This window comes from Cimex lectularius, unplaced genomic scaffold (assembly GCF_000648675.2).
Source record: "Cimex lectularius strain Harlan isolate CLEC.00 unplaced genomic scaffold, Clec_2.1 scaffold129, whole genome shotgun sequence".
NCBI classification, from domain to species: Eukaryota; Metazoa; Arthropoda; class Insecta; order Hemiptera; family Cimicidae; genus Cimex; species Cimex lectularius.
This window is the reverse complement of record NW_019392715.1, coordinates 413,129-439,554: the sequence shown is the minus strand read 5'-3', so window position 1 is coordinate 439,554 and position 26,426 is coordinate 413,129. Positions and strand designations below refer to the sequence as shown.

General features: G+C 39.6%; 1 protein-coding gene across 1 annotated transcript in view; it reads right to left on the bottom strand.

The window, feature by feature from the left end:
* Nucleotides 1-1,132: 1,132 nt before the first annotated feature.
* Nucleotides 1,133-26,426, bottom strand: part of LOC106665593 (titin homolog) — a 61,258-nt gene continuing 35,964 nt past the window's right edge. Inside the window, exons 5-19 of the mRNA XM_024226496.1 lie at nt 22,668-22,759; nt 22,393-22,605; nt 22,136-22,318; nt 21,859-22,056; nt 21,662-21,798; nt 21,434-21,589; nt 15,836-16,016; nt 15,483-15,755; nt 5,999-15,390; nt 5,785-5,942; nt 5,457-5,638; nt 5,106-5,243; nt 2,151-2,474; nt 1,544-1,716; nt 1,133-1,463 (exon numbers count right to left, since the gene is read on the bottom strand). Coding sequence (XP_024082264.1) covers nt 1,320-1,463; nt 1,544-1,716; nt 2,151-2,474; nt 5,106-5,243; nt 5,457-5,638; nt 5,785-5,942; nt 5,999-15,390; nt 15,483-15,755; nt 15,836-16,016; nt 21,434-21,589; nt 21,662-21,798; nt 21,859-22,056; nt 22,136-22,318; nt 22,393-22,605; nt 22,668-22,759 — 11,944 coding nt within the window. The 3' untranslated portion in view covers nt 1,133-1,319. The remainder of the gene's footprint in view (nt 1,464-1,543; nt 1,717-2,150; nt 2,475-5,105; nt 5,244-5,456; nt 5,639-5,784; nt 5,943-5,998; nt 15,391-15,482; nt 15,756-15,835; nt 16,017-21,433; nt 21,590-21,661; nt 21,799-21,858; nt 22,057-22,135; nt 22,319-22,392; nt 22,606-22,667; nt 22,760-26,426) is intronic.

The window sequence follows — 26,426 nt, the reverse complement described above, 5'->3', positions numbered from 1 at the left end:
AAAGCATCAGTGAGAGTATGTTTCAGGGGAAGTGGTACGTTTCGAGTAACGGCAGTTTTTTCTTGTTTAATGAAGGATTTTATGTTGTACCGGAGTCACATCTTCACACTATGTAAAACAATTGTTAAATCAATTTTACAAATATGTTTTTCATAATGTGAAATTAATATGTCTTGATGAATACTTAAAATAGGTCGAAAGCTAGGCAATAACAACTGCATTTGCACCATATCTTTATCTTTATCTAGAGAGTTCGTAAATTATTTTAGTTTCATTTCTTTTATTTTAATAACATTCTTAAGAGGCGTGGGTTGCCGCAACGGTTTAGGCGTTGACACGGCATTCATCACTGTAAGGTAAAGGTCCCGGGTTCGAATCCAGCGGCCCTTCATTCGAACTTTTTTTTTCAAAAACACCGGCACCCCGAGGGTTGATATAACCTCTGCTGTTGAAAACCCTCGTAAAAAAAAATCATAATTTTTTTAACAATGCTGTCTTTGAACATTTACATCATTTTATAGTTTCAACGATTTTTTAAATGTTCTAATTGCATTATTTTTAATAATAAATAAAACCTTTATTTCAATAATTAATTTTGTATTGTAAATAACTACTTAGCCCTGAGGAAAGCTTCGAGGAGGAAAGTTCATCAGTTTGCGTCAAAAATGGCATGGCTATTTACTCTCGTTTGTTACGTTTGTTGTTGTCTGTAACTATCACAAAAGATTAATGCCCTTACATTCATCATTGACCACTATTATCGTTCGTGCAAGGAAACTAACTTAAATAAGTGAGAGCCAATATACGAAAGAAAAAGTGTCGCAATTCAAAAATGGGTAGTTTTTTAGGGGTAGAACAGTTTGATTTTTAAAATTTTGTGTTTTCTCTTACGTCTTGGAGAAACGAAAGACAATACTGATGGATCATGACAGTTTTTATTGGGAACAATCATTATGTGTACTTAACACATAAGTAAAAAAAAAAGTAAACTCCCATTTGTTTCTCCTGTAAAATATCTTTTGTTGAGTTGTGTCACTTGTGGGAGTGCGATATATAAAGGAAATTGGTTAAATTTGTATTTTAATTATTAATGTAATTCGTAAATTCGGGATAGTATTTATATAATAATAAATAAAGACAATAAAACGTTTATTTTGCCATTAACGTTCCACATTTAACTAGAAGATAGTAACTAATATATACAATGGGTTTGTCGTTCCACAGCGCGTTGGTAACTGTTATTAAAAATAACTTATTGGTATAAATATATACAATTGAGTTCAGGAAAAATTCAGCGCTTAAAATAGTTCAATTTGTGTTCACATTTGGAGTGGCTCATGGTGGGTGAGCGCTGTTGTGCTCCTGTGTGTTGTGTTATAATGAGTCTCATTGAAAAGCGTCGAGAGCGAATCTTTAGCCTCAGACCAGCTAGTTGGTGTATGAGACCTTGCTCTATCTCGTATCTAAAAATATAAAACAAGTCTTAAACTGACCCCGGTGATAATGTGTATGTTTATAATTAACTTAAAAAAAAGAAACTTGCCTGTAGTGTGACAAACGCTCTGTCAGTTCCGTAAATATTTTTTGCGACAATAAAGTATGTACCGCGGTCGTCCAAGTTGATTCTTTTTAACGTAAGACGAACATATTCTCCAAAACTTTCTTTTAGTGTTCTACAGCTTTTTGATATGTCCTTTATTCCTTTCATGAAAGTCACTGTAAAATAAAAACAAACGTTTGTTATTAAATGTAGAAAAATGTAATAATAATGAAATGAAATAAAAATAAATATTTATTTGTTATATGTTAGTGTCATAGTTTTTGATAAAATAATAATAATGGAAAAAAAATTATCTGGTAATTCCAGCAGATTGGTTAACCCATGCTGCATCATTTACTGTTAAAAAATGTTATGTATTTATGCAAAAATTTGTTAATATTAAAAATTAATCCATCAGTAGTCAATAAAACAAAAATAAAATAAAATAATTGATTAAGATGAACTTCTAGTTTGTTTGTATTAAAAAAGATTGCTTCTTTTGAAATATACTTTTTATACAATTGGTTGTTTCTCTTCTACATAAGTAAACAAAAATTTGTTAGAAGTTTTTGTAATTGATATTATTAAACAATTAAGTCATTGAAGGCACCTTGAGGCTTTGGTTCCCCGGAAACATAGCAAGTCAGTGTCATGTCTTCACCGTTTGTCAATGTCATCCTCGACTCAGGTTTCACAGTAAAACGGGCTGGCTTTTCGTGGGGTCGTCTTTGGACAACTTGCACCATGGCTGTAGTGTCGACAGCACCACGCCTTCCGCTCGAGATTCGACAGGTATAGACCCCAGATTCTGACGGAGTCGCTCCTTCGAGAAGCAACGTGAATAGGCCACCGTCTTCAAAGTAGTGTACCCTGGGAGAGTATTTTGGCAATGGTGCTCCACCTCTCAACCACGTAATGTCCGGTCTGCTACATCCTTACAAGAAATATCAAGTGTTAATAACGATTTAAAACATACCTCAATTTTAGATTATATAGTCTGTTATTAGTAGAGGAAAAACGCCCATGCGAGAACCGCCTGATACCTCACCCCCTCCACCTTCATGGAGTCACATAGCACCAATCTGGACGCAGCGCCTTTCCGTAATTAGATGTTGGGCAGGTAATAAATTGTCTTTTCCACAATAGAATAGACAATTTATTTCCTAGCCATCTTCTTTTTGTGGAGTTCCACAAAATCAGGATGTACAACATCAAAATATGTTTGAAACAGCGTCCGCCACGTGGGTGCATGACCGACCATGTCTTCCCCATCCTTCTAATTTGACGAACTTGTGTGCATTTATATGACCACTCCTCCGTGTGCCGTACCTACAAGATCTAGTTGCGCCTTTCTAGAAAAAGTTCTAAACCCCTTCAATTCGATTCCGGGCGGATTCGGGTCTCACCATAGACAAATCATCCCTGACCATTGTCTACAGAATATACCTCTTGCTATGTATAACTCTGCAATTCCATTGTAGAATGGACTCAATTAGTCATTTCCTGGCGATTTCTCCTTTCTGAAATTCGGTCTTCTGCTACCCATTTCTCCTCCAGAGGGGAATTCCGGAGTTGGCCGCTGACGGCCCAGACGTCGACTCTGCGTCCGTCACCCATTGGATTCATGACAGAGCTGCTGACATTGTAGTTACCGCCGAAGGTGTTTTTCATGTTTTTCCCCGGCTTGTCCAGCTACCCCTCACGGTTAGCCGCAACACGCGGTAGTGGAACGTTTGAAAAGAGAATGGTAACATCACATGGGGGAGGGTGGCAACAGCCACCTTTGTTTGCCCTCGCCTTCGATGAGGGGTGTTATGGCAACTTCTCGTTCTTTTTTCGAGTAATTTTAACTTTGATAATTCTCTTTCTTTCGAGAAGACAGGATAGCCGGCAGATCGAGTCGTATATTTGTAGCCGCATTTCCCACAAATAGACAGGTTGGCTCATCCCGATTCCTTCGGGTGCGCCTTCCTACGGAACTCACACACCTCTTGCGGCGCCATGCACCGTAGGGATATATGCTCAAATCTTTGAGATCTATAGCATCTCTGCGGACTCGTACGGTCGGACCTTTACCTTCTATAATGCCGCTCTTACTTCGTCTAGGAATCTTGGCGCATCAAAGTGAGGATTAGGCTCGCCGATGGGATTTGTTTTTCTAGCAAGTATTCATCCGCTTCGTATCTAACACCCCCTGGTCCTGAAGGCCTTCTTTGCTACCATTGACGCTGCTATTCATGAGGTAATTACATATTACTACCCGCCTAGATTGAACCTCTTGTTCAATACCTCTTGTTAATCTTGACTTCATGTCCAGCAAGAGCCTTTAATGCTAACTTTTTATATTTTCCTGTCACACCAATGCATATATTGCCCTCTCTACTGTTGGTGGTAGAGCTTGTGTTTCCTACGCTTTGATTATCATGACAAACCTTTTGTGACGAAGAAAGAGCACATAGATTTAAAATCTCCCTCTTTCCTTGTCACGTTGTAGTTGTGCGTTTGGAATGTCTCGGTGAGAAGTAATGCCCATGTTTCCGAGTTCAATCTCCGCGACTACACTCAGGGCTTGTTCTTCCTATTTTCCTTTCTTTTCTTGTTTCCTTCATTCTCTTCCCCTTCTTCTCTTTTGTGGGACAGAGGGGACGCAGGCGGAGTTTCTCTGTGAGCATCACAGATTCGCTTTTCAGCGAGTTGGGGACCCCTTTTCCTTTTCCTAGGAACGAAAACGAACCCTTTATCCTCCATCCTGTAGGAATGAGAAGATATTTGTGAGAGGGTTGAGAAGGGCAGAGTGGTGGAGCATTGAGCGGTACGTGACTGAGGTGTAAACTTTCGGATTTTCACCTCATCCGTTCGGGGTTGAGAAAGGTGTTGGGATAAGTACGAGTGTTGGGATGGGAAGAGATGTTGTCGGAGTGGTCGGACCCAGATTAGGCGAAGTAGGCACTTTTACTCCTTTTTCCTTTTTCATTTCCAAATTCATCATCATATATTTTGTAATTTATCTACAAGTTTTTATTTGTACCATTGTACCCCCATCTCACTCTTTGGATACGATCACCCGGACTGTTCGGGCCTTTCTCCGTTCCGTCCTCAACCAGCATGGCCTCTGGAGGGCCCGCCGCGATGCCCAGCACGGTAATTATCCAGTCGACAGCTGGAAGTACTAAGCACCACAACTTTATGCACAAGGTGATAGGGCATCCTCCACGGTGACTATTCCGGGATTCGGGTCCCTGTACTATTGTGATGGAAAAATATTTATAATAAATACCCTTGATTTTCAAAACCTGCACGTTTTGCACCAGCTTACAATGTACTAGCTGTAGTAGCTAAAACTATACTGTACTCTCTTAGTTCGACTTAAGAATGCAAATAAACTTTATTATCCGTATGTTTTTAAAAGAGTTTACTATTGTTTTCTTTTATTGTGTATATATTCCTAGTTAGATGCATTGCACTTCTTTAAACACAAACCACCGTAACATCTCACTTGAGTTTATACAAACTAAAATAAAATAGTAATACTGAAAAGTAAAAACGCCAAATAAATTAAATTTACCAGCTACTTGGACGTGGAGCGCAATTGTGCTCCCAGATGGTACAACAGGGTCTGCGAGCAGGTTAGTCACTCTTGGCATGCCGATATCAGCGCCTTTGACCAATAGACAGACTTCTCTTGGAACATCTACTTCATACTCTGTAATGAACAAAATGATTGTATATATAATAAAACAATATATATAAAATAAACGACAATGACAAGTTGCCTATTTAAAATGAAACTTGCTATACTTTACTACTTACTTCCATATCTCCAATAAACTATTTATTATAAAATAGAAAAGCGTTATTTTGTGAACAGTTTTAGCATATTATCTTTCCTATTGTTATATTATATTAGTTGTCTAACCAGGTTCTATAGGGTTCCATTCTGAGTCTTCTCCGTCTTTCTTTGAAATCACTCGGACTGTTGATGTTGTAGCCTGTTGACCATTTGTATTTTTGACAATGCACGTATATTGACCAGAATCCGATGTAAGAGCATTCGGTATTTCCAAACTTGCCACACCATAATTCCAATCGGTGTTGTACCTTAATTATGATAAAATATGTTCAGTATGTATTACAATTATTGTAAACCGGAAAAGTGGCAGTGGTTTTTTAAATTGGAATAATATAAATACATAAATTATGTCCATTAAAATATACACGTAAAAGTAAAACAATAAAAAAAATACCTAGTTGAATCCGTGTGGAGACTTATAGGTCTTCCATCCTTGTGCCATTCAATTGTGGGATTAGAATCACCGCCAATGTTACACGTCAATCTTATTTTTCCACCATGTATCACAGTTTTATCAAGAAGTCCATTGCATATGTATGCTCGTTTCCCTACCTGCAACATGAATTACTATGCTAAAATGAAACAATAAATCAATTTCAGTTCTTTACCTGCTCGAGTCTGGTAATGGATCTTGATCGAAGAGAGGTTAATGATGTTGAAAGAGTTGGAGGTCGGAGGCGAGCTGCTGTAAGTTCATCGATATGACGTCGTGTCGTGAGCGATAGTGTGCTGCCGTATGCTGATGGTGAGACATGTTCTACAAGAGGGCTTACCGACCGTCTTGTTCTTTCGTAGTGTGGAGTTGGTTGGTATCTTATCGAATCAAGTTGCATGCTACTAAAATCTTTTCTTGGGCTTAAAGTCCGTCTTGAGGTATGAAAAGGTGCTGGTCTCTGCAAGTCTGAGGCAGAATATTCCAAATGTGTCCAACTTCTTTCTTGTGATTTTTTCCAACTATAAGAGGACATTTGCGTTTCTTGTACTTCTTGCATTCTTGCTGCATCCCTCATTGATCCATACGTTCGCCTGCCTCTTTCGGGACGCACAGGTGGCTCGTAATCAGGAAGTTCTACAACTTCAATGCCACGATTATTATAATACTTAGTTTCTCTTAAAGACTGTCCGCTTTTTCCACTTGCAGCATATTGAATTAAATTATTATAGTTACATCTTTTTCTAGTCGTGTCATCCTCAATAGTGGTCATATCAACAGTAGTTTGATCAGTGCTGCAAAATTGACCATCAAGTATTTTGTTTTCAGGTTCGTATAGTTTTTCAACATTCATTTGATTATTCAAATACTTTTTCTTTTCCTGATCAGTTACATCTTCAATAGACCTTTCTTTGCGTTTTGCATTTATTTGCTCCACCGTTTCGCTGCTTTTGTAGTCTTCTTCTTGAACTTTATTCTTACCCTTTTCGGACAATTGCTTGACTTCCATTTCTACGCCCTGTTCCGGTTTGACATTCGTATCTTCTTCTTCCTTATTTTGCTTTTTCTTTACTATAAATTCTTTCACTTCTTCTATTTGCTTCTTTTCATTTTCGGGAATTTCTTCTTCTTTAGCTTTCTTTACTTCATCTTCCTTCCTTTTCTTTTTGTTTTTATCGTATTGTTTTGTTTGCTTTTCTCTTTCTTCCTTCCTTTTCTTTTCCTGTTCTGCTAAAGCTTTGGTATTATTTTCATCTTGTTCCTTCTTTTTCTTTCCCATTTCAGCTAATTCTTTGGCTTTCTTTTCTTCTTTTTCCTTCTTTTTCTCTGCCATGTCAGCTAATTCGTTGACTTTCTTTTCTTCTTCTTCCTTATTTTTCTCTGCCATATCAGCCAATGTTTGGGCTTTCTTTTCTTCTTCTTCCTTCTTTTTCTCTGCCATAGCAGCTAATTCTTTGGCTTTCATTTCTTCTTCTTCCTTCTTTTTCTTTTCCATTTGTGCTAAATGATCGCCTTTCTTTTCTTTTTCTTCCTTCTTTATCCTCTGCTCTTCAGATAATTCTTTAGCCTTCTTTTCTTCTTCGTTCTTTTTCTTCTTTTGATCGGCTAATTCTTGAGCCTTCGTTTCTTCTTCATCTTTCTTTTTCTTGTCCTGTTCTGCTAATTCTTTGGTTTTCTGTTCTTCTTTTTCCTTCTTTTTCTTCTCCTGTGCAGCTAACTCTTTGGCTTTCATTTCTTCTTCTTCCTTCTTTTTCTTTTCCATTTGGGTTAAATGATCGGCTTTCTTTTCTTCTTCTTCCTTCTTTTTCCTCTGCTCTTCAGCTAATTCTTTAGCCTTCTTTTCTTCTTCTTCTTCTTTCTTTTTCTTATCCTGTTCTGCTAATTCTTTGGCTTTCTGTTCTTCTTTTTCCTTCTTTTTTTTCTTGTGTTCAGCTAACACTTTGGCTTTCATTTCTTCTTCTTCCTTCTCTTTCCTTTGCTCTTCAGCTAATTCTTTAGCCTTCTTTTCTTCTTCTTCGTTCTTTTTTCTCTCCTGATCGACTAATTCTTGCTCCTTCTTTTCTTCTTCTACTTTCTTTTTCTTTTCCTGTTCTGCTAATTTTTCGGCTTTCTGTTCTGCTTTTTCCTTCTTTTTATTTTCCATTTGGGCTAAATGATCGGCTTTCTTTTGTTCTTCTTCCTTCTTTTTCCTCTGCTCTTCAGTTGATGCTTTGGCTTTCTTTTCTTCATCTTCCTTCGTTGTCTTTTCTATTTCAGCCAATTCTTTAGCGTTCTTTCCTTCTTCTTCCTCTTTTTTCTTCTTCTGATCTGCTAATTGTTTGGCCTTCTTTTCTTCCTCTTCCAACTTCTTCTTTTTTATTTCCGCTAATTCCTTTACCGTCATTTCTTCGACCTTCTTTTCCTTTTCCTGTTCCTCTAATCCTTTTATTTTTCTTTCTTGTTTTACTTCTTTTTCATTTTTGTCTAAAACTTTCACTTTCTGTACTTCTTCTTCCTTCTTTTTCTTTTCCATTTCCGCTAATTCTTTGACTTTATTTTCTTCCTCTCCCGTCTTTTTCTTCTCCTGTTCGGTTAATTGTTCGGCTTTAATTTGTTCTTCTTCCTTCTTTTTCTCCTCCTGTTCGGCTAATTCTTGGCCCATCTTTTCGTCTTCTTTTTTCTTTTTCTTTCCCATTTCTTCTAACTCTTTAGCCTTCTTTTCTTCCTCTTCCTTCTTTTTCTTTTCTGTTTCCGCTAATTCTTTAGCCTTCTTTTCTTCCTCTTCCTTCTTTTTCTTTTCGATTTCCGCTAATTCTTTAGTTTTCATTTCTTCCTCTTCTTTCTTTTTCTTCTCCTGTTCGGCTAATTCTTTGAGCTTCTTTTTCTTTTCCGTTTCCACTAATTCTTTAACCTTTTTTTCTTCTTCTTCTTCCATCTTTTTGTTTTCTATTTCCGCGAATTCTTTAGTTTTCTTTTCTTCCTCTTCTTTCTTTTTCTTCTCCTCTTCAGCTGATTGTTTGGCCTTTTTTTCTTCTTCTTCCTTCCTTTTCTTTTCTATTTCCGATAATTCTTTAGTTTTCTTTTCTTCCTCTTCTTTTTTTTTCTTATCTACTGCGGGTAATTCTTTAGCCTTCTTTTCTTCTCCTTCCTTCTTTTTCTTTTCTATTTCCGCTAATTCTTTAGTTTTCTTTTCTTCCTCTTCTTTCTTTTTCTTATCCAGTTCGGCTGATTGTTTGACCTTCTTTTCTTCTTCTTCCTTCTTTTTCTTTTCTACATGTGCTAATTCTTTAGCCTTCTTATCTTCCTCTTCTTTCTGTTTCTCCTTCTGTTTTGCTAATTCTTTGGCTTTCTTTTCTTCTTTCTCTTTCTTTTCCTGATCAGCTAATTCTTTAGCCTTCGTTTCATCTACCTCCTTCTTTTCCTTTTCTAGTTCGGCTAATTCGTTGGCATTCTTTTTATCTATGTGCTTCTTTTTCTTCTCTTGTTCGGGTAATTCGTTGGCCTTGTTTTCTTCTTTTTCCTTCTTTTTCTTTTCTATGTCCGCTGATTCTTTTCCTTTCATTTCTTTTTCTTCTGTTTGTTTCTTTTCCATTGCCGCTAAATCGTTAGCTTTATTTTTTTCTTCTTCCCTTGTTTTCTTTTCCATTCCCTCTAATTCTTTGTTTTTATTTTCTTCTTTTTCCTTCTCTTCCTTCTTCTGATCGACTAAATCTTTGGTATTCTTTTCCTCTTCTTTCTTCTTTTTCTTTTCTATTTCCCCCAATGTATTAGCTTCCTGTTCGTCATTATGTTGTAATTTGGTTATATGTTCTTCGCTATTTTTCTTAACGGCTTTTTCTGGTTGAGAAGACTGACTCTCATATTTCAAATCTTCAATTTTATGTTTAAGAGCTTCGATTCCTTTTTCGAATCTTTCATGTTGAAATTCACCCTTGTCTTGCTGAATATTTTCCTTTTTAATACTACCCATTACCAATGCGGGAGTATGCCCTTCCAAGGCTTGAGTTGGCCGATCCGATATTGAAATCTCTGATAGGGTATTGTCCTCATATATTTCCTGGCATTCAGTGGCTATTTTCATAAAATCTGTTCTCTCAACATGTGGCGACCCTTGCGTGAATTGACCTAAGGTCGATATCTCTGAAAGTGTTTCATCGGCCATGGAAATAATGTCGACAACTTGATGGCACAACTCTAGGAGTGTCGAGGATTCTCCACAAGATTCTAAATTCTCGACAGCTTGTTTAAGAGAGTCTACCGGCTCCGTAATTTCACTAACGACCTCTTCTAATTCCGATTCTGGATTCAGTTCTTGTAGGCGTGCTTGTAATTGTAACAAACGTTTTTTTAATATTTCAGCTTCCTCAGCTGCTTGATTGGCCATAACTGAAACTGCTTGTTTAAGTTCACACAATTGACTCAGGCTACTTTCTGTTAATGGCTTGTCTTGGATAAGAGCTATATTTGCTCTCAATTCTCGTACGGGATTTGCAATTTCTACCAATAGTTCCAAGGCTTTTACATCATCATTATTTTCGATGGCATCTTGTATTTGGGAAAGTGCTCCTTGAATGTCCCCTATCGGCTTGGATAAGCTTTCGAGCGACGATAGACTGCCTTCTTCTAAAAACTCTTCGATGTTCGTTTTATCCGTAATAGTGTTAATAAAAGACACCAAGTTTTCCATAGGGCTTAACATGCAGTCAACTTGTCTGTTTTTATTAATCAAAATCGCTTTTTCTAATTTCATAAGTCCTCGCTCAAGCTCGGCACTTGCTTTTGAAAACCATTCCAAACATTTAGCCTCTCTCTTTTTGTCTTGGGCTGGTGAAATCGTTCTTTTCAATTCTTCATGCAGTGTTTTGAGTTGAGTTAAAATTGTTTGAAATCCTGGGAGAACATTTCTCATGCTATCGTCATCCAAAGCATTTTTTAAATCTGCAATAGCTTGTGATAAGTATTCTGATTCTAAACAGTTAACATCAAACTTTGAAACCATTGACTCCATTTTATTCAACGAAGACAACAACTCTTGTCCATTTCTCCGATTTTCTATAGCATCACCATACACAATCAGGTTTTGTTCAAAATTTTGAAGGAATTCACGGAGATGGTTTTTTTCCGGATTAGACGATACCGTTTGCAACTCAGATTGCATGGATCTAACAGTTGACACAATACTTTTAATAATAGGAAGATCTAAATCAGCAGACAATGCTTCGAAACTAAATAATTTTTCAAATTCTTTTTCTTTTAAAGCTTTTTCTAACTCACTTTGCTTAATTGCAGATCGAAGTTCCATGTTAATGTTGTGAAGCGCCTCACACAGTTGTTCCAAATCTCCACTGTTTCTCGTTGAAGTTACTAACGTTTCTTCTAACATTTTGACAGGAAGACAAGCTTTAGAAGCTTTATCCAGCAAATCGCCAGTGGCTTCGGTTGCTAAATCTTGAACGATTCCTTGCAAGATAAATATTTCACTGGCCATTTTAGAAACACTTTCTTCTTCGACCATTTTCCATTCAGCTTTATGTTTCTGTTTGTCAAAACTAACTTCTAACTCGTCTACAGTTTCTAATAAATCTCCTATTACAGAAGTCAATGGTTGTGCTAGTTTTTCTACTTCTTTTTTCTTTATGACCGCTGTCAAAACTCTGTTAATATTGTGCAAAGATTCAGACGATTCCTCTATATCTATTTGCTTTATGCATGGCACTTGGAGTAAATGTTCTTGAATAGCTTTTATTGGAATGCACAGTTCTTGTGCTTTATCTAGTAAATCACCGCTTGCTTCTGTCGCAAGATCTTGAACGGTACTCTGAAGAATCGAAAGTTCCAAAGACATTTCTGCTATCGCCTTGTCGGAAATCCCGTTTGCCTTTGCCTTTTGTTTCATTTTTTCAAAGCTAGACTCTAGTTCCTCTATCCCTTCGAGAAGATTACCGATAACTGACGTCTCTCCTTTTGAAATTTTTGGCACGATTTCAAGGGTTTTTTTAGGCTTAGGAACTAACAGATCCTCACCGATATTGAGTATTGACAATGATGTTTGACAAGCGACTTTAAAATTGTTTTGGTTATCGTGATTTTTGGACAAATGTTTGAGATCTTCGTGAACGGATTCAACTTTAGCGAGGACGAAGCGGACCCTTGCAGTGTCGGCATTACCCTCTAAAACCAGATTATCAACTACCCTCTGTACGCTTTTAATATCGTTACTAATAGAATCTAGAACCATTTCATCATTTTTATCCTGTATTTCATACGACAACGCGTCTTTTAACAAAGATTCTAATTCGTCTACATGTTCTTTCAAAGCGTTTACACCTCGTGGTTCTCCCCTGATGTAGACAGCAACTTCATCAATAGAAATTAACTGACAATGAAACGTTGTAAAAGCGTTAGCTAGTTGATCGATAGTATTTAATGTGTCGTTATTTCTGTTGGCAGCATTTCCTTTCCCGTTGGACAGAACGATGTATGATTGTTCAATAGCTCTTTGCAAATTGAGCATTACGTCTTTAACGAGAACCATTGGCTTCGGTTTTCCTGGGTCGACAGACACTGCATATGTTTCCATTTTGCAGTACATTTTGCTTAATTTTTCATCTATAATTTTAAGACTGTCTGATAAATTACGTCTTGCTTCATCCAACTTTTTGGTGGTTTCTAGATTAGTTGATAAATCTTCTAATGTGGCTTCAAAATCTTCAATGACTATCCCTAGAGAGCAAAGGACCTCTGATACTGGTTGTGGGCTAACATTTTTTAGCTCTGTTAAAGTGGCCGATACGCGCCGTGCGGAATCCCCTAACGAGCTTAATGCAATATCAGCTTTGATTAGCGTTCTGTTAGAGGATCTTTGAATTTCGGCGAATTGTGCTTTTAATGTTTGCAGTGGTTGCGTGAGGGACTGAAGAGTAACCATGTTTGATTCCATAACTGTGGGCTCGTCAGTGCGCGCCAACGCGCTTCGATTTGGCATAACGGTGATAGTTTTCAGGAGGTCCTGTATCGCGTTTTTTAATTCAGGAGTAGCGCCTTCAGTTACCTCTTCATTCATTTGTTCATCTATTTCTAAAAGAGCGCTCTGAAGTTCTTTAAACGGCCCTGTCATATCTTTCATTACATCGACGTTCACATTTTCCTTTTTATCAACGAGTTCTAGTATGTTTTCGAGGCCGCTCTGAACTCTAGTTAGAGGTTCTGAAAGCATTATAGATATTTTCTCCATTGCGTTTGATTCGGATGATACAGCGGCTGCTGAAGATTCTCTGAGCTCGCTAACCGACCTAGTGACAGCTTTCAATCCTTGGAATGGGTCTCCTTTTCCCAGTAATGTTTCTTCAGCTGTAATCATTTTACTACATAAATTATCCAATGGTTCTGCCATCTCCTTCAACGCGTACAATATAAATCTCATGTGCATTGGATCGTCACCAGATTTACACATCACGGTTTCATGAAAAGCCGTAATGCAGTTTTGAACTCCTTCGAGAGGCTCTACTAAATTAATTAAGGCGTTTTGACATGGTTGTTCAGTGCTGTAATGATCCGCTTCGATTTCGTGCTGAAGTATTGAAAATTCAGATCTGATCGTCTGCAACGGTTTACTTAATTCTTGAGCAATGGAAAAGACTTCCCCATAAGATAATTCACCGCTTTTTATGCCATTTTCTACTGATTTCAGACTTTTATATAAGTCTTCCATAGGTTTCGTGATCGCAGGCAGTTTTCCAGCGATATCTCTTTTTGATTCGTCCACCGGTACTCCTTTCTGAATGGAGCCGATACAATCCAGCATTACATCTAAACTGTGTTCTAAATTTTTCACTAGCGGGACACCCTCCATCTGAAGATTTTCAAGAAAACCACTACCCCCATGTGATATATCAATATCTTTAATTTTTTTTTCCAGGTTTTCTAGAGGAGGGATCAGAAATTCAACCGCCGTATGAGCAGAGAGATTTTCGACGAGGTTGATTGTCGTGTCTAACTCGTCCATAGGGACAGATACTTTGTACAATACGGGAATTCCTGTTCCTCGGATTGCTTTGTGGCTCTTCAGTGTACTAATACTTTCGAATAGCCTTAAACTAGCGTTTGTAACTTCGAGAGGTTTCACTAAAGCTTCTACGACTTTAGCAGTAGGAGGAATTCCCATTTCATTATCCTCAACAATGACTGCGATACATCTTGATGTAATAGCTGATAATTTTTTAAGAGGCTTTATCAAATCTCCAACTGATCTTAAAATGTCTGAAATTTCTTGATCTTCCTCATGATTCGCCTTTGTTCTAATTTCAGTGCTAACATTAAGAAGTCGGTCGTAATATTTTTCCAGTTCATCGTTGGCGTTCTCTTCGAGTTGATGAAGTTCAGCGGTGAGAGTACTGGAAATGTTTTTGTCGCTAGGTACACAAGACTGCCTTTCTATTATTTTCGAAAGAGCTTCTTGAACTTCGGTCACCGACTTTTTATATTCTTGATGGGATCTGGTCGTCTGTCTAATTTGGGCGATTTCCTTATCTAGGTTGTCTAATTGACATGTAACCGATTGCAACACAGGTAAGTTCAGTTCTTGCATTAAAGCCAAATTCTTTTTGAATTGTTCGATCGGTTGTATAAGTGTTTCTAACATCTCCGTAGAGGGTTGACCAGCCGGGGTGTCAGAAAGGTGTGCTTCGACTATTTCGAGACTCTTTTGGACGTTAGTTATGGGCTGTACTAGCGATTCAAACAATCCATGAGCCGAATGCATTTCTGCACTGGATTCGGAAGCGACATGTGCTTCAACAGCTACGAGACCTTTTTGTATCTCAGTGAGGGAATGCGCCAAAGACTCAAGAACAGACACTTCACTTCTCTCAAACGCACTTTCTTCCGCTGTATTGAATGTTGCTTCATCTTCAGTAATTGATCGTTTGGAAACGAAAGGTTCGATCGACTTAACATTCGTAATTGAAGTTTCATTGTCGACAGTACGGCCGAAAACTGTTTCTTGGGTTGATTGTCTAATGTTTTCCTTTTGAAATGCCTTTATATCATCTTCCTTTGTTTTTCTATTTTCAAACTCGTACAATGAATCGTCTTCCAGTTCTGAATCAGTTCTCTTTTTTTCGGGCTTAGAAATCACTTGTTTTTCTAAAATCTTGCGCCTTTCAAATTCTTGGAGAGAATCGTCTTCTCTTTCTGAATCTGTAGATATTTTCTTTTTCCTAGGTTTTGCCTCAGGTGCATTTGCTTTTTCATTACCTTCTGATATATCTTTCTCGTCTTCTTTGTAATGAGATTTATTCTTATTCCTGGGAGGTTTTAGCGGAGTCCTCGCTTCGAATTCTGCTGCGATGTTTTCGGTGGTTTTAACCTCATCGGGAGTAAGGTTCGCCATTGTAATTTCTTCAACTAGCGAAAATTCGTCAACATCAGCATCGGTTCTCAAATCATCTTCAACCACTTTCGGTGATGTTGGAGCAGTGGTAAAATATTCTGGATTTACATCGATCACGAGTGCTTCCATCATCAATTTACCAGAGGTAGAACTTTCTTTTGTAAACCTCATCGGTGGCAACTCCACTAAGTTATGTTCTACAACATTAATCAATACTTAGTTAACACAATATAATAGTTTAACGCCTGTTGAAAATTTTCTATCTTTTTAACAAAACCAATGGTTTTACCTGACACATGTTCGGAAATTTGATCGGCATACATTTCAACAATTTGCAAAGCCTCTTCTTCTGTAAGATCTGGAGTTTCGTAAAGAGAAACGGAAACTTCTTTACCGTCAAAAGAAAATGACACTTCCTCTGCTCTGTCATCAATGGTCGTTGATTTTTCAGTGTCGTGAAGTTGAGAAGTCCTTTCTTCGTGAATTGTTGACAAAGAACGATCTCTTGATAAAGGATGACCTTTGATGCTTTCCGGAATTCCAGCTGATTTTACTCCTTTTTCTGAACAAAACGCAATGATACACCTCAATAACCACACAAAATTAACAAACAAAACTAACATATATAACAGAATAGTATACCTTCAAAACCTAGGAGAGAAGCAGAGCTAGAAACGGTTCCCATACAATTTTGTGCCAAGCACGTGTACGTTCCTAAACAGCAAGTCCCATCTTGACCGGATATTATTTTATGAATATCACCTGCTTTCAGCTCTCTCCCGTCTTTGAACCATTTTAGTTTTGGCTGGGGAACTCCTATAACCTGTATAAAAGAGGATTTTTTTATTTGCTTCTTCAAAGCTCTATCTTCTTAAAAATTATACAATATTTTACTATTATACAATATTATATATTAGAAAACATCAGAAGTAGCCTCTATTTTCAGACACATTATTGTCGTAGCGCACCCAAGACCTTACCACCTCCTGTCCGGAGCCTTCACCTCGTACACGGCTTTATAAACAAACAGCCGATACATCACAGCGATGTCAGCAGAAACGGTGTAAATAGCCTTTGTCTTTGCAATCGCCACTTAGTGCTTTGGCTGTTGTTTTAAACGGCGATTTCAGTATGGAAGTTAGAAGTATAGGTTTTTAGTTGTGATAAAAAAGTCAATGGCACGAGCGGGATTCGAACCCACGATCTTCGGCTTGATACGCAGCTGCTCTACCACTTGAGCAATCGTGACCTCGATCCACTCGGACACTAACTTCCCATCTCAACCCCACCTTTTGAATTTTCCCCTCCTTTTTGCCATTTTTCGAATGCCGTGTAAACGAATTGGATTCTCGACGACAAATGAAATGTCCACGTAGAGCTTTAGTGAAGTATACTTCATTTTAAATCATTAAATTCACTAATTTCGCGGTCCGCTTGACCAATTAATATATTACAGTTAATTAAGGTTTTTAGTTGAGATAAAAAAGTCAATGGCACGAACGGGATTCGAACCCACGATCTTCGGCTTGATACGCCGCTGCTCTACCACTTGAGCTATCGTGACCTCGATCCACTCGGACACTAACTTCCCATCTCAACCCCACCTTTTGAATTTTCCCTCCTTTTTGCCATTTTTCAAATGTCGTGTAATCGAATTGGATTCTCGACGACAAATGAAATGGCCACGGAGAGCTTTAGTGAAGTATACTTCATTTTAAATCATTAAATTCACTAATTTCGTGGTCCGCTTGACCAATTACATGGGTAGTTAATGTCCGAGTGGATCGAGGTTCATTTTCTGAATAAAGTGATTACAAGCATCATTGGTACTTTTCCTTGTCTCCCTAAAGGTCTGACTCGCATATAACACAGTTTTCGGCCATAATAGTTAAACAAGTGAATGGTTGAAATAAAACCGCATCTTTTTAGAATGGAGCACTTGTTTGTAGTTGTACAGGAAGTTGTTGCTATTAGATTCTCGATTGGTTAGAAAAATATACCTTCAAATAAAAGGCTTAGGGCTGTTACTAAAGCCCCATCACCTTGGAAGCAACTAGGCATGAGAAAATTCGCTATTTTAGGAATAGGAAAATTAGCTTTGCTATTTTGAGGTTTCAGCTACGCTGATCTAATAGCTGCAGTTTCATGGGTGAAACCTCGCGTTGGAATTGTTGGTGGAGTGATGGCTACAAGACGCGTCTAAAAGTATTAAGCTTACATTCCGGTAACATGCAATGCACTTATGATATGGCTTGATGATAGAAGCATACGTAAGTCGGAGGAATGAGACAACTAACCTACAAGTACACTGAGAAAACAATTTTTTCATCTGCCAGGAGTTGGCTATCTATCTACATACAACTTTAAAATTAATTATAAACTGACAAATATTATTGCTGGGCATAGAAAAATGACAAATTATCTGCACATATTGAAGTCCCAGTCCTGCCGTCACTGCCACCCCAAACCTCTGAGCACCTTATATGGGATGTAGCAGTTGCCAGGAAGTGAGCGAATATGAAAGAAATCGCCAGCTAGCGCTAAGTTGTCTCCACGAATGTGTAAGCCGGTCCCCGTATTAGGGATAAGTTTTAGTTGTGAAAGTAAGAAAAATTAGGGTAAACGACGGTTTCGATTTATGGACGGGAGGAAGTCGGCTTATTGGATTACGGAGCAACCAGGTCGTTGATGAGCAAGGAGGCTAGGTATTAAGCTCAATTCATGGGAAAGCCTGAAGCTGACACAGGCAGATGGCACCTTTATTTCAGTGCTGGGTTCCGTCTTGCTGCCTGTCGAACTTCTTGGGAAAGTTCAGACCATTAATTTCCTGGTTGCAGATCGGCTGAGCTCGGATTTGATCTTGGCTTCTGGCGCACAATGGAAATCGTTCCCAATGTTCGGAAAGAACATGGGAATTTGGCGATGTTTCTTGTGTAGCGAGAACCGAACCCTGACTAATAAGGGAATCGCGGCTGGAAGAAGATCAAAAAGAAAAGCTCCAAGAAGTGGTACGATGTTGGAGAGGTGTTCTTCCTTCCAAGTTGGGACATACCGATAAGGTACACCACTACATTGATACGGCAGATTCTAAGCCAATTAAACAGCGGTAATTACATTTTTTCCTTCTTCTCGGGAAAAAAATTAATAAGGTTAAATAGTGGCGGGACGAACCGAGAAGAGAAACGCGAGAAGCAGGAAGCAATTCGCGGCCTGCAAGATCCTGATCGGGAGGGCACTGGGTCCGAGATTGAAAAAAAAAAGAAAAAAAAGAAAGGAGAGTCAGTTGGATATAGACGTTCCGAGAAAGAGGTGGTCTCCGCGAGGAAAAGGAAATATTGTTTTTTTTTTAAAGTGTATGTGTGTGGTTTGTGAACCTAGTCGTGCTGATTGAAGAGTTCCTACGGAGAGGAACTGGCTGACCCCGGGAAGTTTGGTTCCCGATTACTCATCGTCAACAAGACAAGAGGATCTTTAACGCAGCCTAGCCTATTCGGCCTTATCGGACGTTTTGATTCTCAAGATGAGAGCTGACGCACTTCTGCATACGACGGAAAAGTGTTACCGCCGCAGCATTGGTGTAGTGGTGTCCCGGCCCCTAAGGGTCAGTAGCCACGCTCTCCGCTTGTCCACTCCAAATGGTCGGGCCCGCATTGTGCGTCGGGTCGTACGCCGCACGCGAGGGGCTAACGGGCCGAAATACATCAGCCCNCAGGCTCCCGCAGGTGCCTGTTACTACTTAAGGGTTGTTCCTACACCCACTCCGGAACTTGTTAGAGTCTTCTCCCACACGAGTTCGGTGACTTTGGTGACTATGAGGATAGTTAATCAGTTCAATCCCCTCGTTGGTTGCCTTTTGGTGAGCGACGGGGACTCTAAAATATAGAGCCAAGAGACATTACTCCGCCACTATGCTCAGGCCACTTTGGAGAAATGTGATCGGTACAATACCAATCTTTTGTCTTTGCGGTTTCCATTTGGTATTTGTTTTTGCGGTTTCCATTTTGTTTTCTTTACTTTGCAGTTTCCATTTGGTTCTATTTACTTTGCGGTTTCCATTTGGTTTTATTTTTCTCCGTGGCCAGGCCAGCAGCGAAGATTTCAGAGATGAATGGATGGACCGAGGTCCCTTACACACGCTCGACTTCTCTTGGTAATAAACGCCAGGTGAAGAAAATCATCTCCCCTTCCGCGGCATCGCGCCGAAATCCACAAGGTACTCCAGTCGACTTACTCTCGGGACCCCTACCGAGAGCTATTCCTTAGCGATTTGAGCCCTAAAATCGCACACATCACAAATGAGAGAACTCTCACTCTCAAAGACAACAGTCTTTTACATAGTCGATCACACGGGAGCATCTTCCCTCTGCGGAATTCCGAACGAGATCCTCCAGGGAGCGACCCCACACTCAGTCCTGTATCGCCCGCTCCCGAGCACCCACACCTCTTCTGCGGTATCCTACCGAGATCCTCCAAAGGGCAACTCCCCGCCAGCTTATTCCCTCTCAGTTCACCTCTGAGATTCTTCCATCAATGACGGGAAGGGGGAGGTGCACTACTTCTCCCCCGATGCTAGATCGACAGCGGTCAAACGTTCGGGCTCAGACCCCGGGGACACCTGTCTTGGGCCCCTGTCCGAACCTCGAAGTCCTCCTCGCCGCCGTCCGCCAACTTTATCTTAGCCGGTCGCAAGAGCAACCCTTCTTCTGCGGCATCTGCAATAAGATCCTCCAAGGGGCAGACGCCCATCACACAAGCCAGTTTCACAAACGACCGCCGGGACCACCCGAACCTCTTCGGCATCTCTTACGAGACCCTCCAAGGCACGAGCGAACCCAACAGCCGCGTATTTGCTACACCCCATCCATCGATTCGTGAGATTTGCAGGTCTCTTTTTGTTCAGCCTCCTAGGAGACCTTAACAGTGGCGCCACGAGAAGGCAAAAGCCTAAAAGGGGAGTGCAAAAGCCCCGGGAAGTGAGGCGTGATCCCGTCAGTTGGTACATTTCCAATTTCTTATCAGGCCTGATAATTCCGGACTAGAAATATTAGCTATAAGTTTCGGCCTTTTGTTAGCTTTTAATTTATAAGGATTTGTCTATGTTCTTGTAAATAGAATAGTTGTGATTAGTATTCATTTTTTAAAAATCGTAGTTTTAAACCGTAAGTAAGGTAATATCTTTAGATATCTTGCTTGTGTTAACAAATCAACTCGGATAGAAGCAGGAAAAACTTCATCATTTAGCTCCCATCACAACCCTGGTTGGAAGCGCCATCAGAAAGAAGAGAGCCAGAAGCCTTTTTATCCCCCGGTTTCGGTATTTATCCTTCCCCAAAAATACCATGGCGCTCAACATAACACCTATAAATAAACTTTCGCCTCCTCACCGACCATCACTTGTCTCTCCCTTCAACAGGTTCCCCCCTTCCCCACTGAGCTACCGCCAACGTACGTGCAGCCGCAATAAGGAAGCTGTAACAATGATAGGGACAAAGGTTGTAAATCTGAAAGGGCGGTCACCCAGACGGGAAAGACGTGACGTTCACCTCAAACCTGGCAAACATAACTTTGAAATAATTACACCGTTGGACAGATAGATAAGAAAGTCGAAGGGTGTCGCAGACCCAGACTGGAACCACGTCATGTTTCCCACGAACTTGGAGACCATAAAGTTGCAATAGTTGGACAACCGATCAAATAAATATCTATCGTCTAGTTATTTAGTGCTGAAGGGTTTTCACACGGTAAAAAATACGTAGCGACGTAGGACATCGTAAATTTGGGTCAACCATGTGCGCGACACCCGTCTTCGCCGGTTCACCCGCGGCGTGGGAACTCCCCCGATTTTTTATTTTCCTTTCCGCCCCTACTCCGGTAGAGAAACTGTTATAAAAAGGGATGACTGGGAAATCAAAAGTCAGTCAAAACCAGAGACTCACCCCAGGCTGTCAAAACCAGAGACTCACCCCAGGCAGTCAAAACCGGAGACTCATCCTCAGGGAGTGAACAGTCAACAGTCAACAGTTTTATTTTTAATATTTGTGGTTTGTTCTTATTTTGTTAATATGATAGTGTTTCCCGTTCGTTTGTTTCATTTTATTTGTACTGCAGTTAGCAGGTTATTTAAATTTTCTTATGTTATGTCTGTTAATTATTTATGACAATTTCTACATAATTAACGTATGTACATGTAACATTAATCTTATACATACGTAAATATATATTTAGAAAACTGAAATATACCTTGCATTCTAGGTTCACTGCCCCTTCGTCTGACATCACAGCTTTCAAATCTTCTAGAAATTTTGGTTTCTTATAATGGCGTGGAATGTTGAGTTTTAGGAAACAGGACGTAACACTTTGGCCAAAGTCGTTCGTAGCAACACATTTCCATTCGGCCTTAAATCATAATCAATGTTGAATAGATTATTCCTTGGTTTCATTAAGCAAGTAAGGTTTACTAATATGTACCTGGTCTGAAAATTCTAACTTATTTATTTCCAAATGAAACGTCCCGATCCTATCTTTGTCTAGTTTGTACTTTTCACTTTTTTCGACAATTTCATCATCTTTGAACCATAAAACGGTCGACTCAGGGAAAACGCTCACTAAAAAGTTGTTAACGAATTTACAGATTTTCTTGGAAGGTTTTGTTCAGTTTTGTATACCTTGCACAGTAAATTTGAAACTTTCGTTAATCTTTGCTTCAGAACTTTTCAGCCCTTGGATGAATCGCGGTGGCAGTTTCTCAGAAGATAACTGCAACCGCTCTTCTTCTGTCAACTGACTCTTGATGTCTTCTAATGTTAATTCGGCACTACTTTCTGCTTGTCCCATACAGTTTTTTGCTATGCAACAGTACGAACCTAGAAAAGGCGGTTTTAAGGTAACAACGTTCTGGACAAAGAATTCAAACTGTACCATTTACAAGCTATTCTAATTTACCGAGAGAGTTGGTGCCGGTAAGTTGATATACGTCTCCAGGTTTTAACTCTTTGCCGTCTTTGAGCCAAGAAAGATTAGGGGTCGGATATCCCACTACCTTACATTCAAATGAAACCAAACCTTCTTCTGTTAGTATCGCTTTCAGGCTTTCCAAAAACTTTGGCTTCCTATAGTTTTTAGGATCTAGAAATATGCAGTGCTTAACACAAGAATGGATTTGTCGGTGAAAATGATGTTGTAATAGAATTCTTACTTACAATTAACAGTGAGATTAGCAGTTGAAACAGATTTAGCTCCTAATTTATTCGTGGCAACACATTTCCAAGTGCCATTATCTTCCGAGGTGACGTTGGGCAACGTGATGCTGTACATCCCAGCACCGTCTTCGATTAAATGCGCTCTTTCACCTTCGACCACTTCACCTGAGGGACCGTACCAATGAATTTCTTCTGGCCAAGGAGGTACTGAGACTGAAATAAAATATAAATTGAACATCAGATTTAGAATAAGGATTGTGACTTGAATGACTTACTTTTACATTCCAAAGTGACATGTCCTCCAAGTTTTACTTTCTCGTTTCGTAATTCTTTCAAAAATTTCGGTTTGGGACCAGAAGGCAAAAATCTGTAAAAGTAGTAAAAATCTCCGTTTTTAAATAAATAAACTTAAAAAAAATATTTTTTTCTGTAATAGTGATTCACGTATATCTCTAATAATGCAATAAGCATTGAGGATATATGAATTTATTCAGATGAATATAGAAATTAATTGGAATAAGTTCAAACGCTGGACATCAACTCGTGGATAAAAGGCCTATATCGTGACCAGCAATATTCAGATTGAAAATTGGTAGTCCCTTAGGTTATTCACTGTCCTTAAAATACATTTTTATCCCATATATTTTAATTGATATTGTTAAAAATACAATACAATTTGTTTTATACAACAAGGTTACACGGAAACGATAAAAATAAATTTTAATTGATTTATTGTTTTTGTGTAAAGTATGGTTGAATTGAAAAATTAGTGTTACGAGCGAGACTCGAATCCACAACCTCCGGATCAGTAGTCCGGCGCTTATACCAATTGAATTATTGTGATAAGTGGTATAAGCGCCATGGTACCTATCCTGAGGTTTGTCACCTCTTTTATGGCTAATTACAGTAAACAGCTTAATAGAACTTCTATCAAGGTATCAGGTTTCTACAGTCAATTATATTCAGATGATGGTACCATAATGCTCACAGGTAGAGATCCCTTGACTCTTTCACTAATGATGGAAAACGCCATGGGATCGCTTTATAGATGGTGTTGTGACAAAGTTTTATCAATTAATCCTGCTAAACTAGAATTGATAATGTTTAGCAGGAGAAGAACATTAGGTAATTTTAAAAACCCTAAATTTCAGGGCATAGAATTAAAGTTAGTGGATTCCATCAAATTCTTTGGTGTGACACTTGACAGGAAACTTGATTGGAAAGGTCATATTAATAACATATACAGGAAAGGCACTATATCAATGGTACAATGTAGGAATTGTCGGTAAAACATGGGGCATCAAACCATGGGTAGCCAAATGGCTATATACTACAATTATTCTACCTAGATTCTTTTTCGCAGCTTTAGTGTGATGGAAAGGTCTAGAAAATAAAGGGAATAGTAATAAATTAAGGTCATTTCAAAGACTAGGTTGTTTGATGATGACAGGAGCATTTTCAACTACACCCACCCTAGCTCTTGAAATCATAACCAATACCACACCCCTTCACATTGAGGTTAAGGTCAGAGCACTAATCAGCTGCTACAGATTAATTAGCGAGGGCAGCTGGAATCATAAATGCAATAACATGGGTCACTCGAAAATCCTACTATTGAGTAAGGTTAACGGTCAATTATTAAGCGTTAGTGATAAAAAGATTAAAACCCCTTCGGGGAAAAAGCACTTTCAGGTTGTCACCCCTTGTGATTATAATTATAGTCTGGATGATGACAATCGTAACATAGACTGCTACACAGATGGATCACTTATCAAAGGAAGAGGGAGTGGTGCAGGAATCTACATACCAAAATTAGGAATCAGCTTCTCCTCCCCTCTTGGCAATAAAACCTCCGTTTTTCAGGCGAAAATCTGGGCCATCAATGTGTGTTGTAGAACACTTATGGAAAATAAAGTTAAGGGAAAAGATATTAAAATCTTTTCTGACAGTCAGGCTAGTCTTAGGGCATTACAAAAAGATTTGTAAACCTCACGACTGGTGGAGAAAACTATAGATCTTATCAATAGGATGTCTTTCAGCTTTGAGAATAAGGTGACCCTTATGTGGATACCAGCACATAAAGGACACCATGGCAATGAAAAGGTGGATGGCCTAGCCAAAGAAGGTTCTGATACTGCGTTTGTCGGGCCACAACCGGTATTACCTCACTCTGTGAGCACAGCGAAAGAGAGTATCAATAACTGGGGCATGAAACAATTCCTTAGGGAGTGGAATTTATCCCCCGGACACAGGGAATCGAATGAGTTTGTTAAGGCGAGCAAACCAGCCGAATCGAAATGGCTATTCTCTATCTCAAGGAAAGGAATTAGGAGGCTGATAGGTATTCTAACGGGCAACTGCCCACTGAGAAGACACCTCTTCATAATGGGTATCCTACCAGATCCCTTTTGCCGCTTCTGCGAAATAAAAGAAGAAACGGCAAAGCACTACCTTGCAGAGTGTGATAGGTATGCTAGGTCTAGATTTGAAATCTTTGAAGGAGAGGACATCACCAAATCACTCCCCGAGATAAAATGGCTCAAAATCATGGGGTTTGTGTACATGTCCAAGAGGTTTATGCAGGACACGTGAACCGACCAAGTCCCGGACCTTTTAGGGATGGGGTACGAGTCTACCCAGGCATTTAACCCGTCGGGTCTTGGTCGCCCCCCCTGCATAATATTTATACTTATCCTGAGGGCGTGGGTTCAAGTCCCGCACGCGACCTTGCGGAAGTTGTGAGCGTGACTTAGGTTGAAGGCGGAATATTTATAAAAGTACCCGATCAACAACAATTACATTAGTTTGTTGTGTGCCGGTCGATGGAAGAATATTGAATACTCCATCTACTAAACAGAATGGGCGCAATGTACATAGGAGTGAATGTATTTTGTGTTGAATGTGTGTTGTTATATTTCGCATGCGCTCGGGGCTGAGATGACCTAGCTACATGAGGATGCCCTTTTAATAATAAAAAAAGAATAATAGGGCTGGACTGGCGCTGGGGACGGTGCTCGCCTGAGAAATGGGCCGACACCCTCTGGACATTTCCGACCGTACTCATCGCGACGATCTGTCGAACTTGCCTAAAGCCAGAAACACACTTACCCGATCGTACGCCATGCGACGCTACCCGATCCTACCCGACGCAAATCCAAACTCCGATTTTTCATAAGGTTGCATTTCCCCCCGTGCACACCTACCCGATGCTATGCCACGCTAACCTACCCGACGCTCTGCGATCCCCACTGTCCAGATTTTCGTCGGGTCGCGTCGAGTACAGTCGAAGATAAAAGAACCGGCACTCATATTTTTATTCAAACTACATGTATTATTGTCGTTATATTAATTACAACATACTTATTTTAATATAAACCACATGTGTGTTCCTGGCTTAAATCGTTACTTCGCCATACCTCCATAAGGCGTATGCACCGACTGCCGGGGCTATTCGAGGCAGGTTCTCTGGGAACCCTCTCGACGTCCTCTTGTTAGGGAAATACGCCGAGCGCCTCAGAAAAACGGTGGTTGTTGTTTCCCCTACACGTCGGACTGAAGGGTAACGTGCGTATGAGGCGGCGAAAGCCGTGACGTCCCCCCCCCAGGGATTAGACCCTCTAACGCTAAGCTCGAAGTAAAAACATGATAAAAGAAAGTTGGTAACGTCAGTGGGCTGGGTCATCCGGGAGGCTTCTGCCAGTCAAGAGCACGACCGGTTGATGACCCTAAGAAAAACGCCGGAAAAGGGGAAACGTCTTCACCCGATTGAGGATTGGTCATTTGAGGTTTACATACGGGCATCTTCTTCTCGGCCAAAGCCCGTTGCCCCGTACAGTTCAAGTTCATAGATCCAAACTGGGGTGATTAGAGTAGCAGAGAAAGGTTGCTCGATGTGTCCCACATAATAGAGGCCTGCCATTCCTTGGGTCCATACAGAGAGCGTGTAGGCATGCCGTCGGATTTAAGAATGGTTCTCGAACACAGCAGTCGGTTTATGGGTCCCCTGTTTTTTAGGGGATGTGGGAGTATTTTAC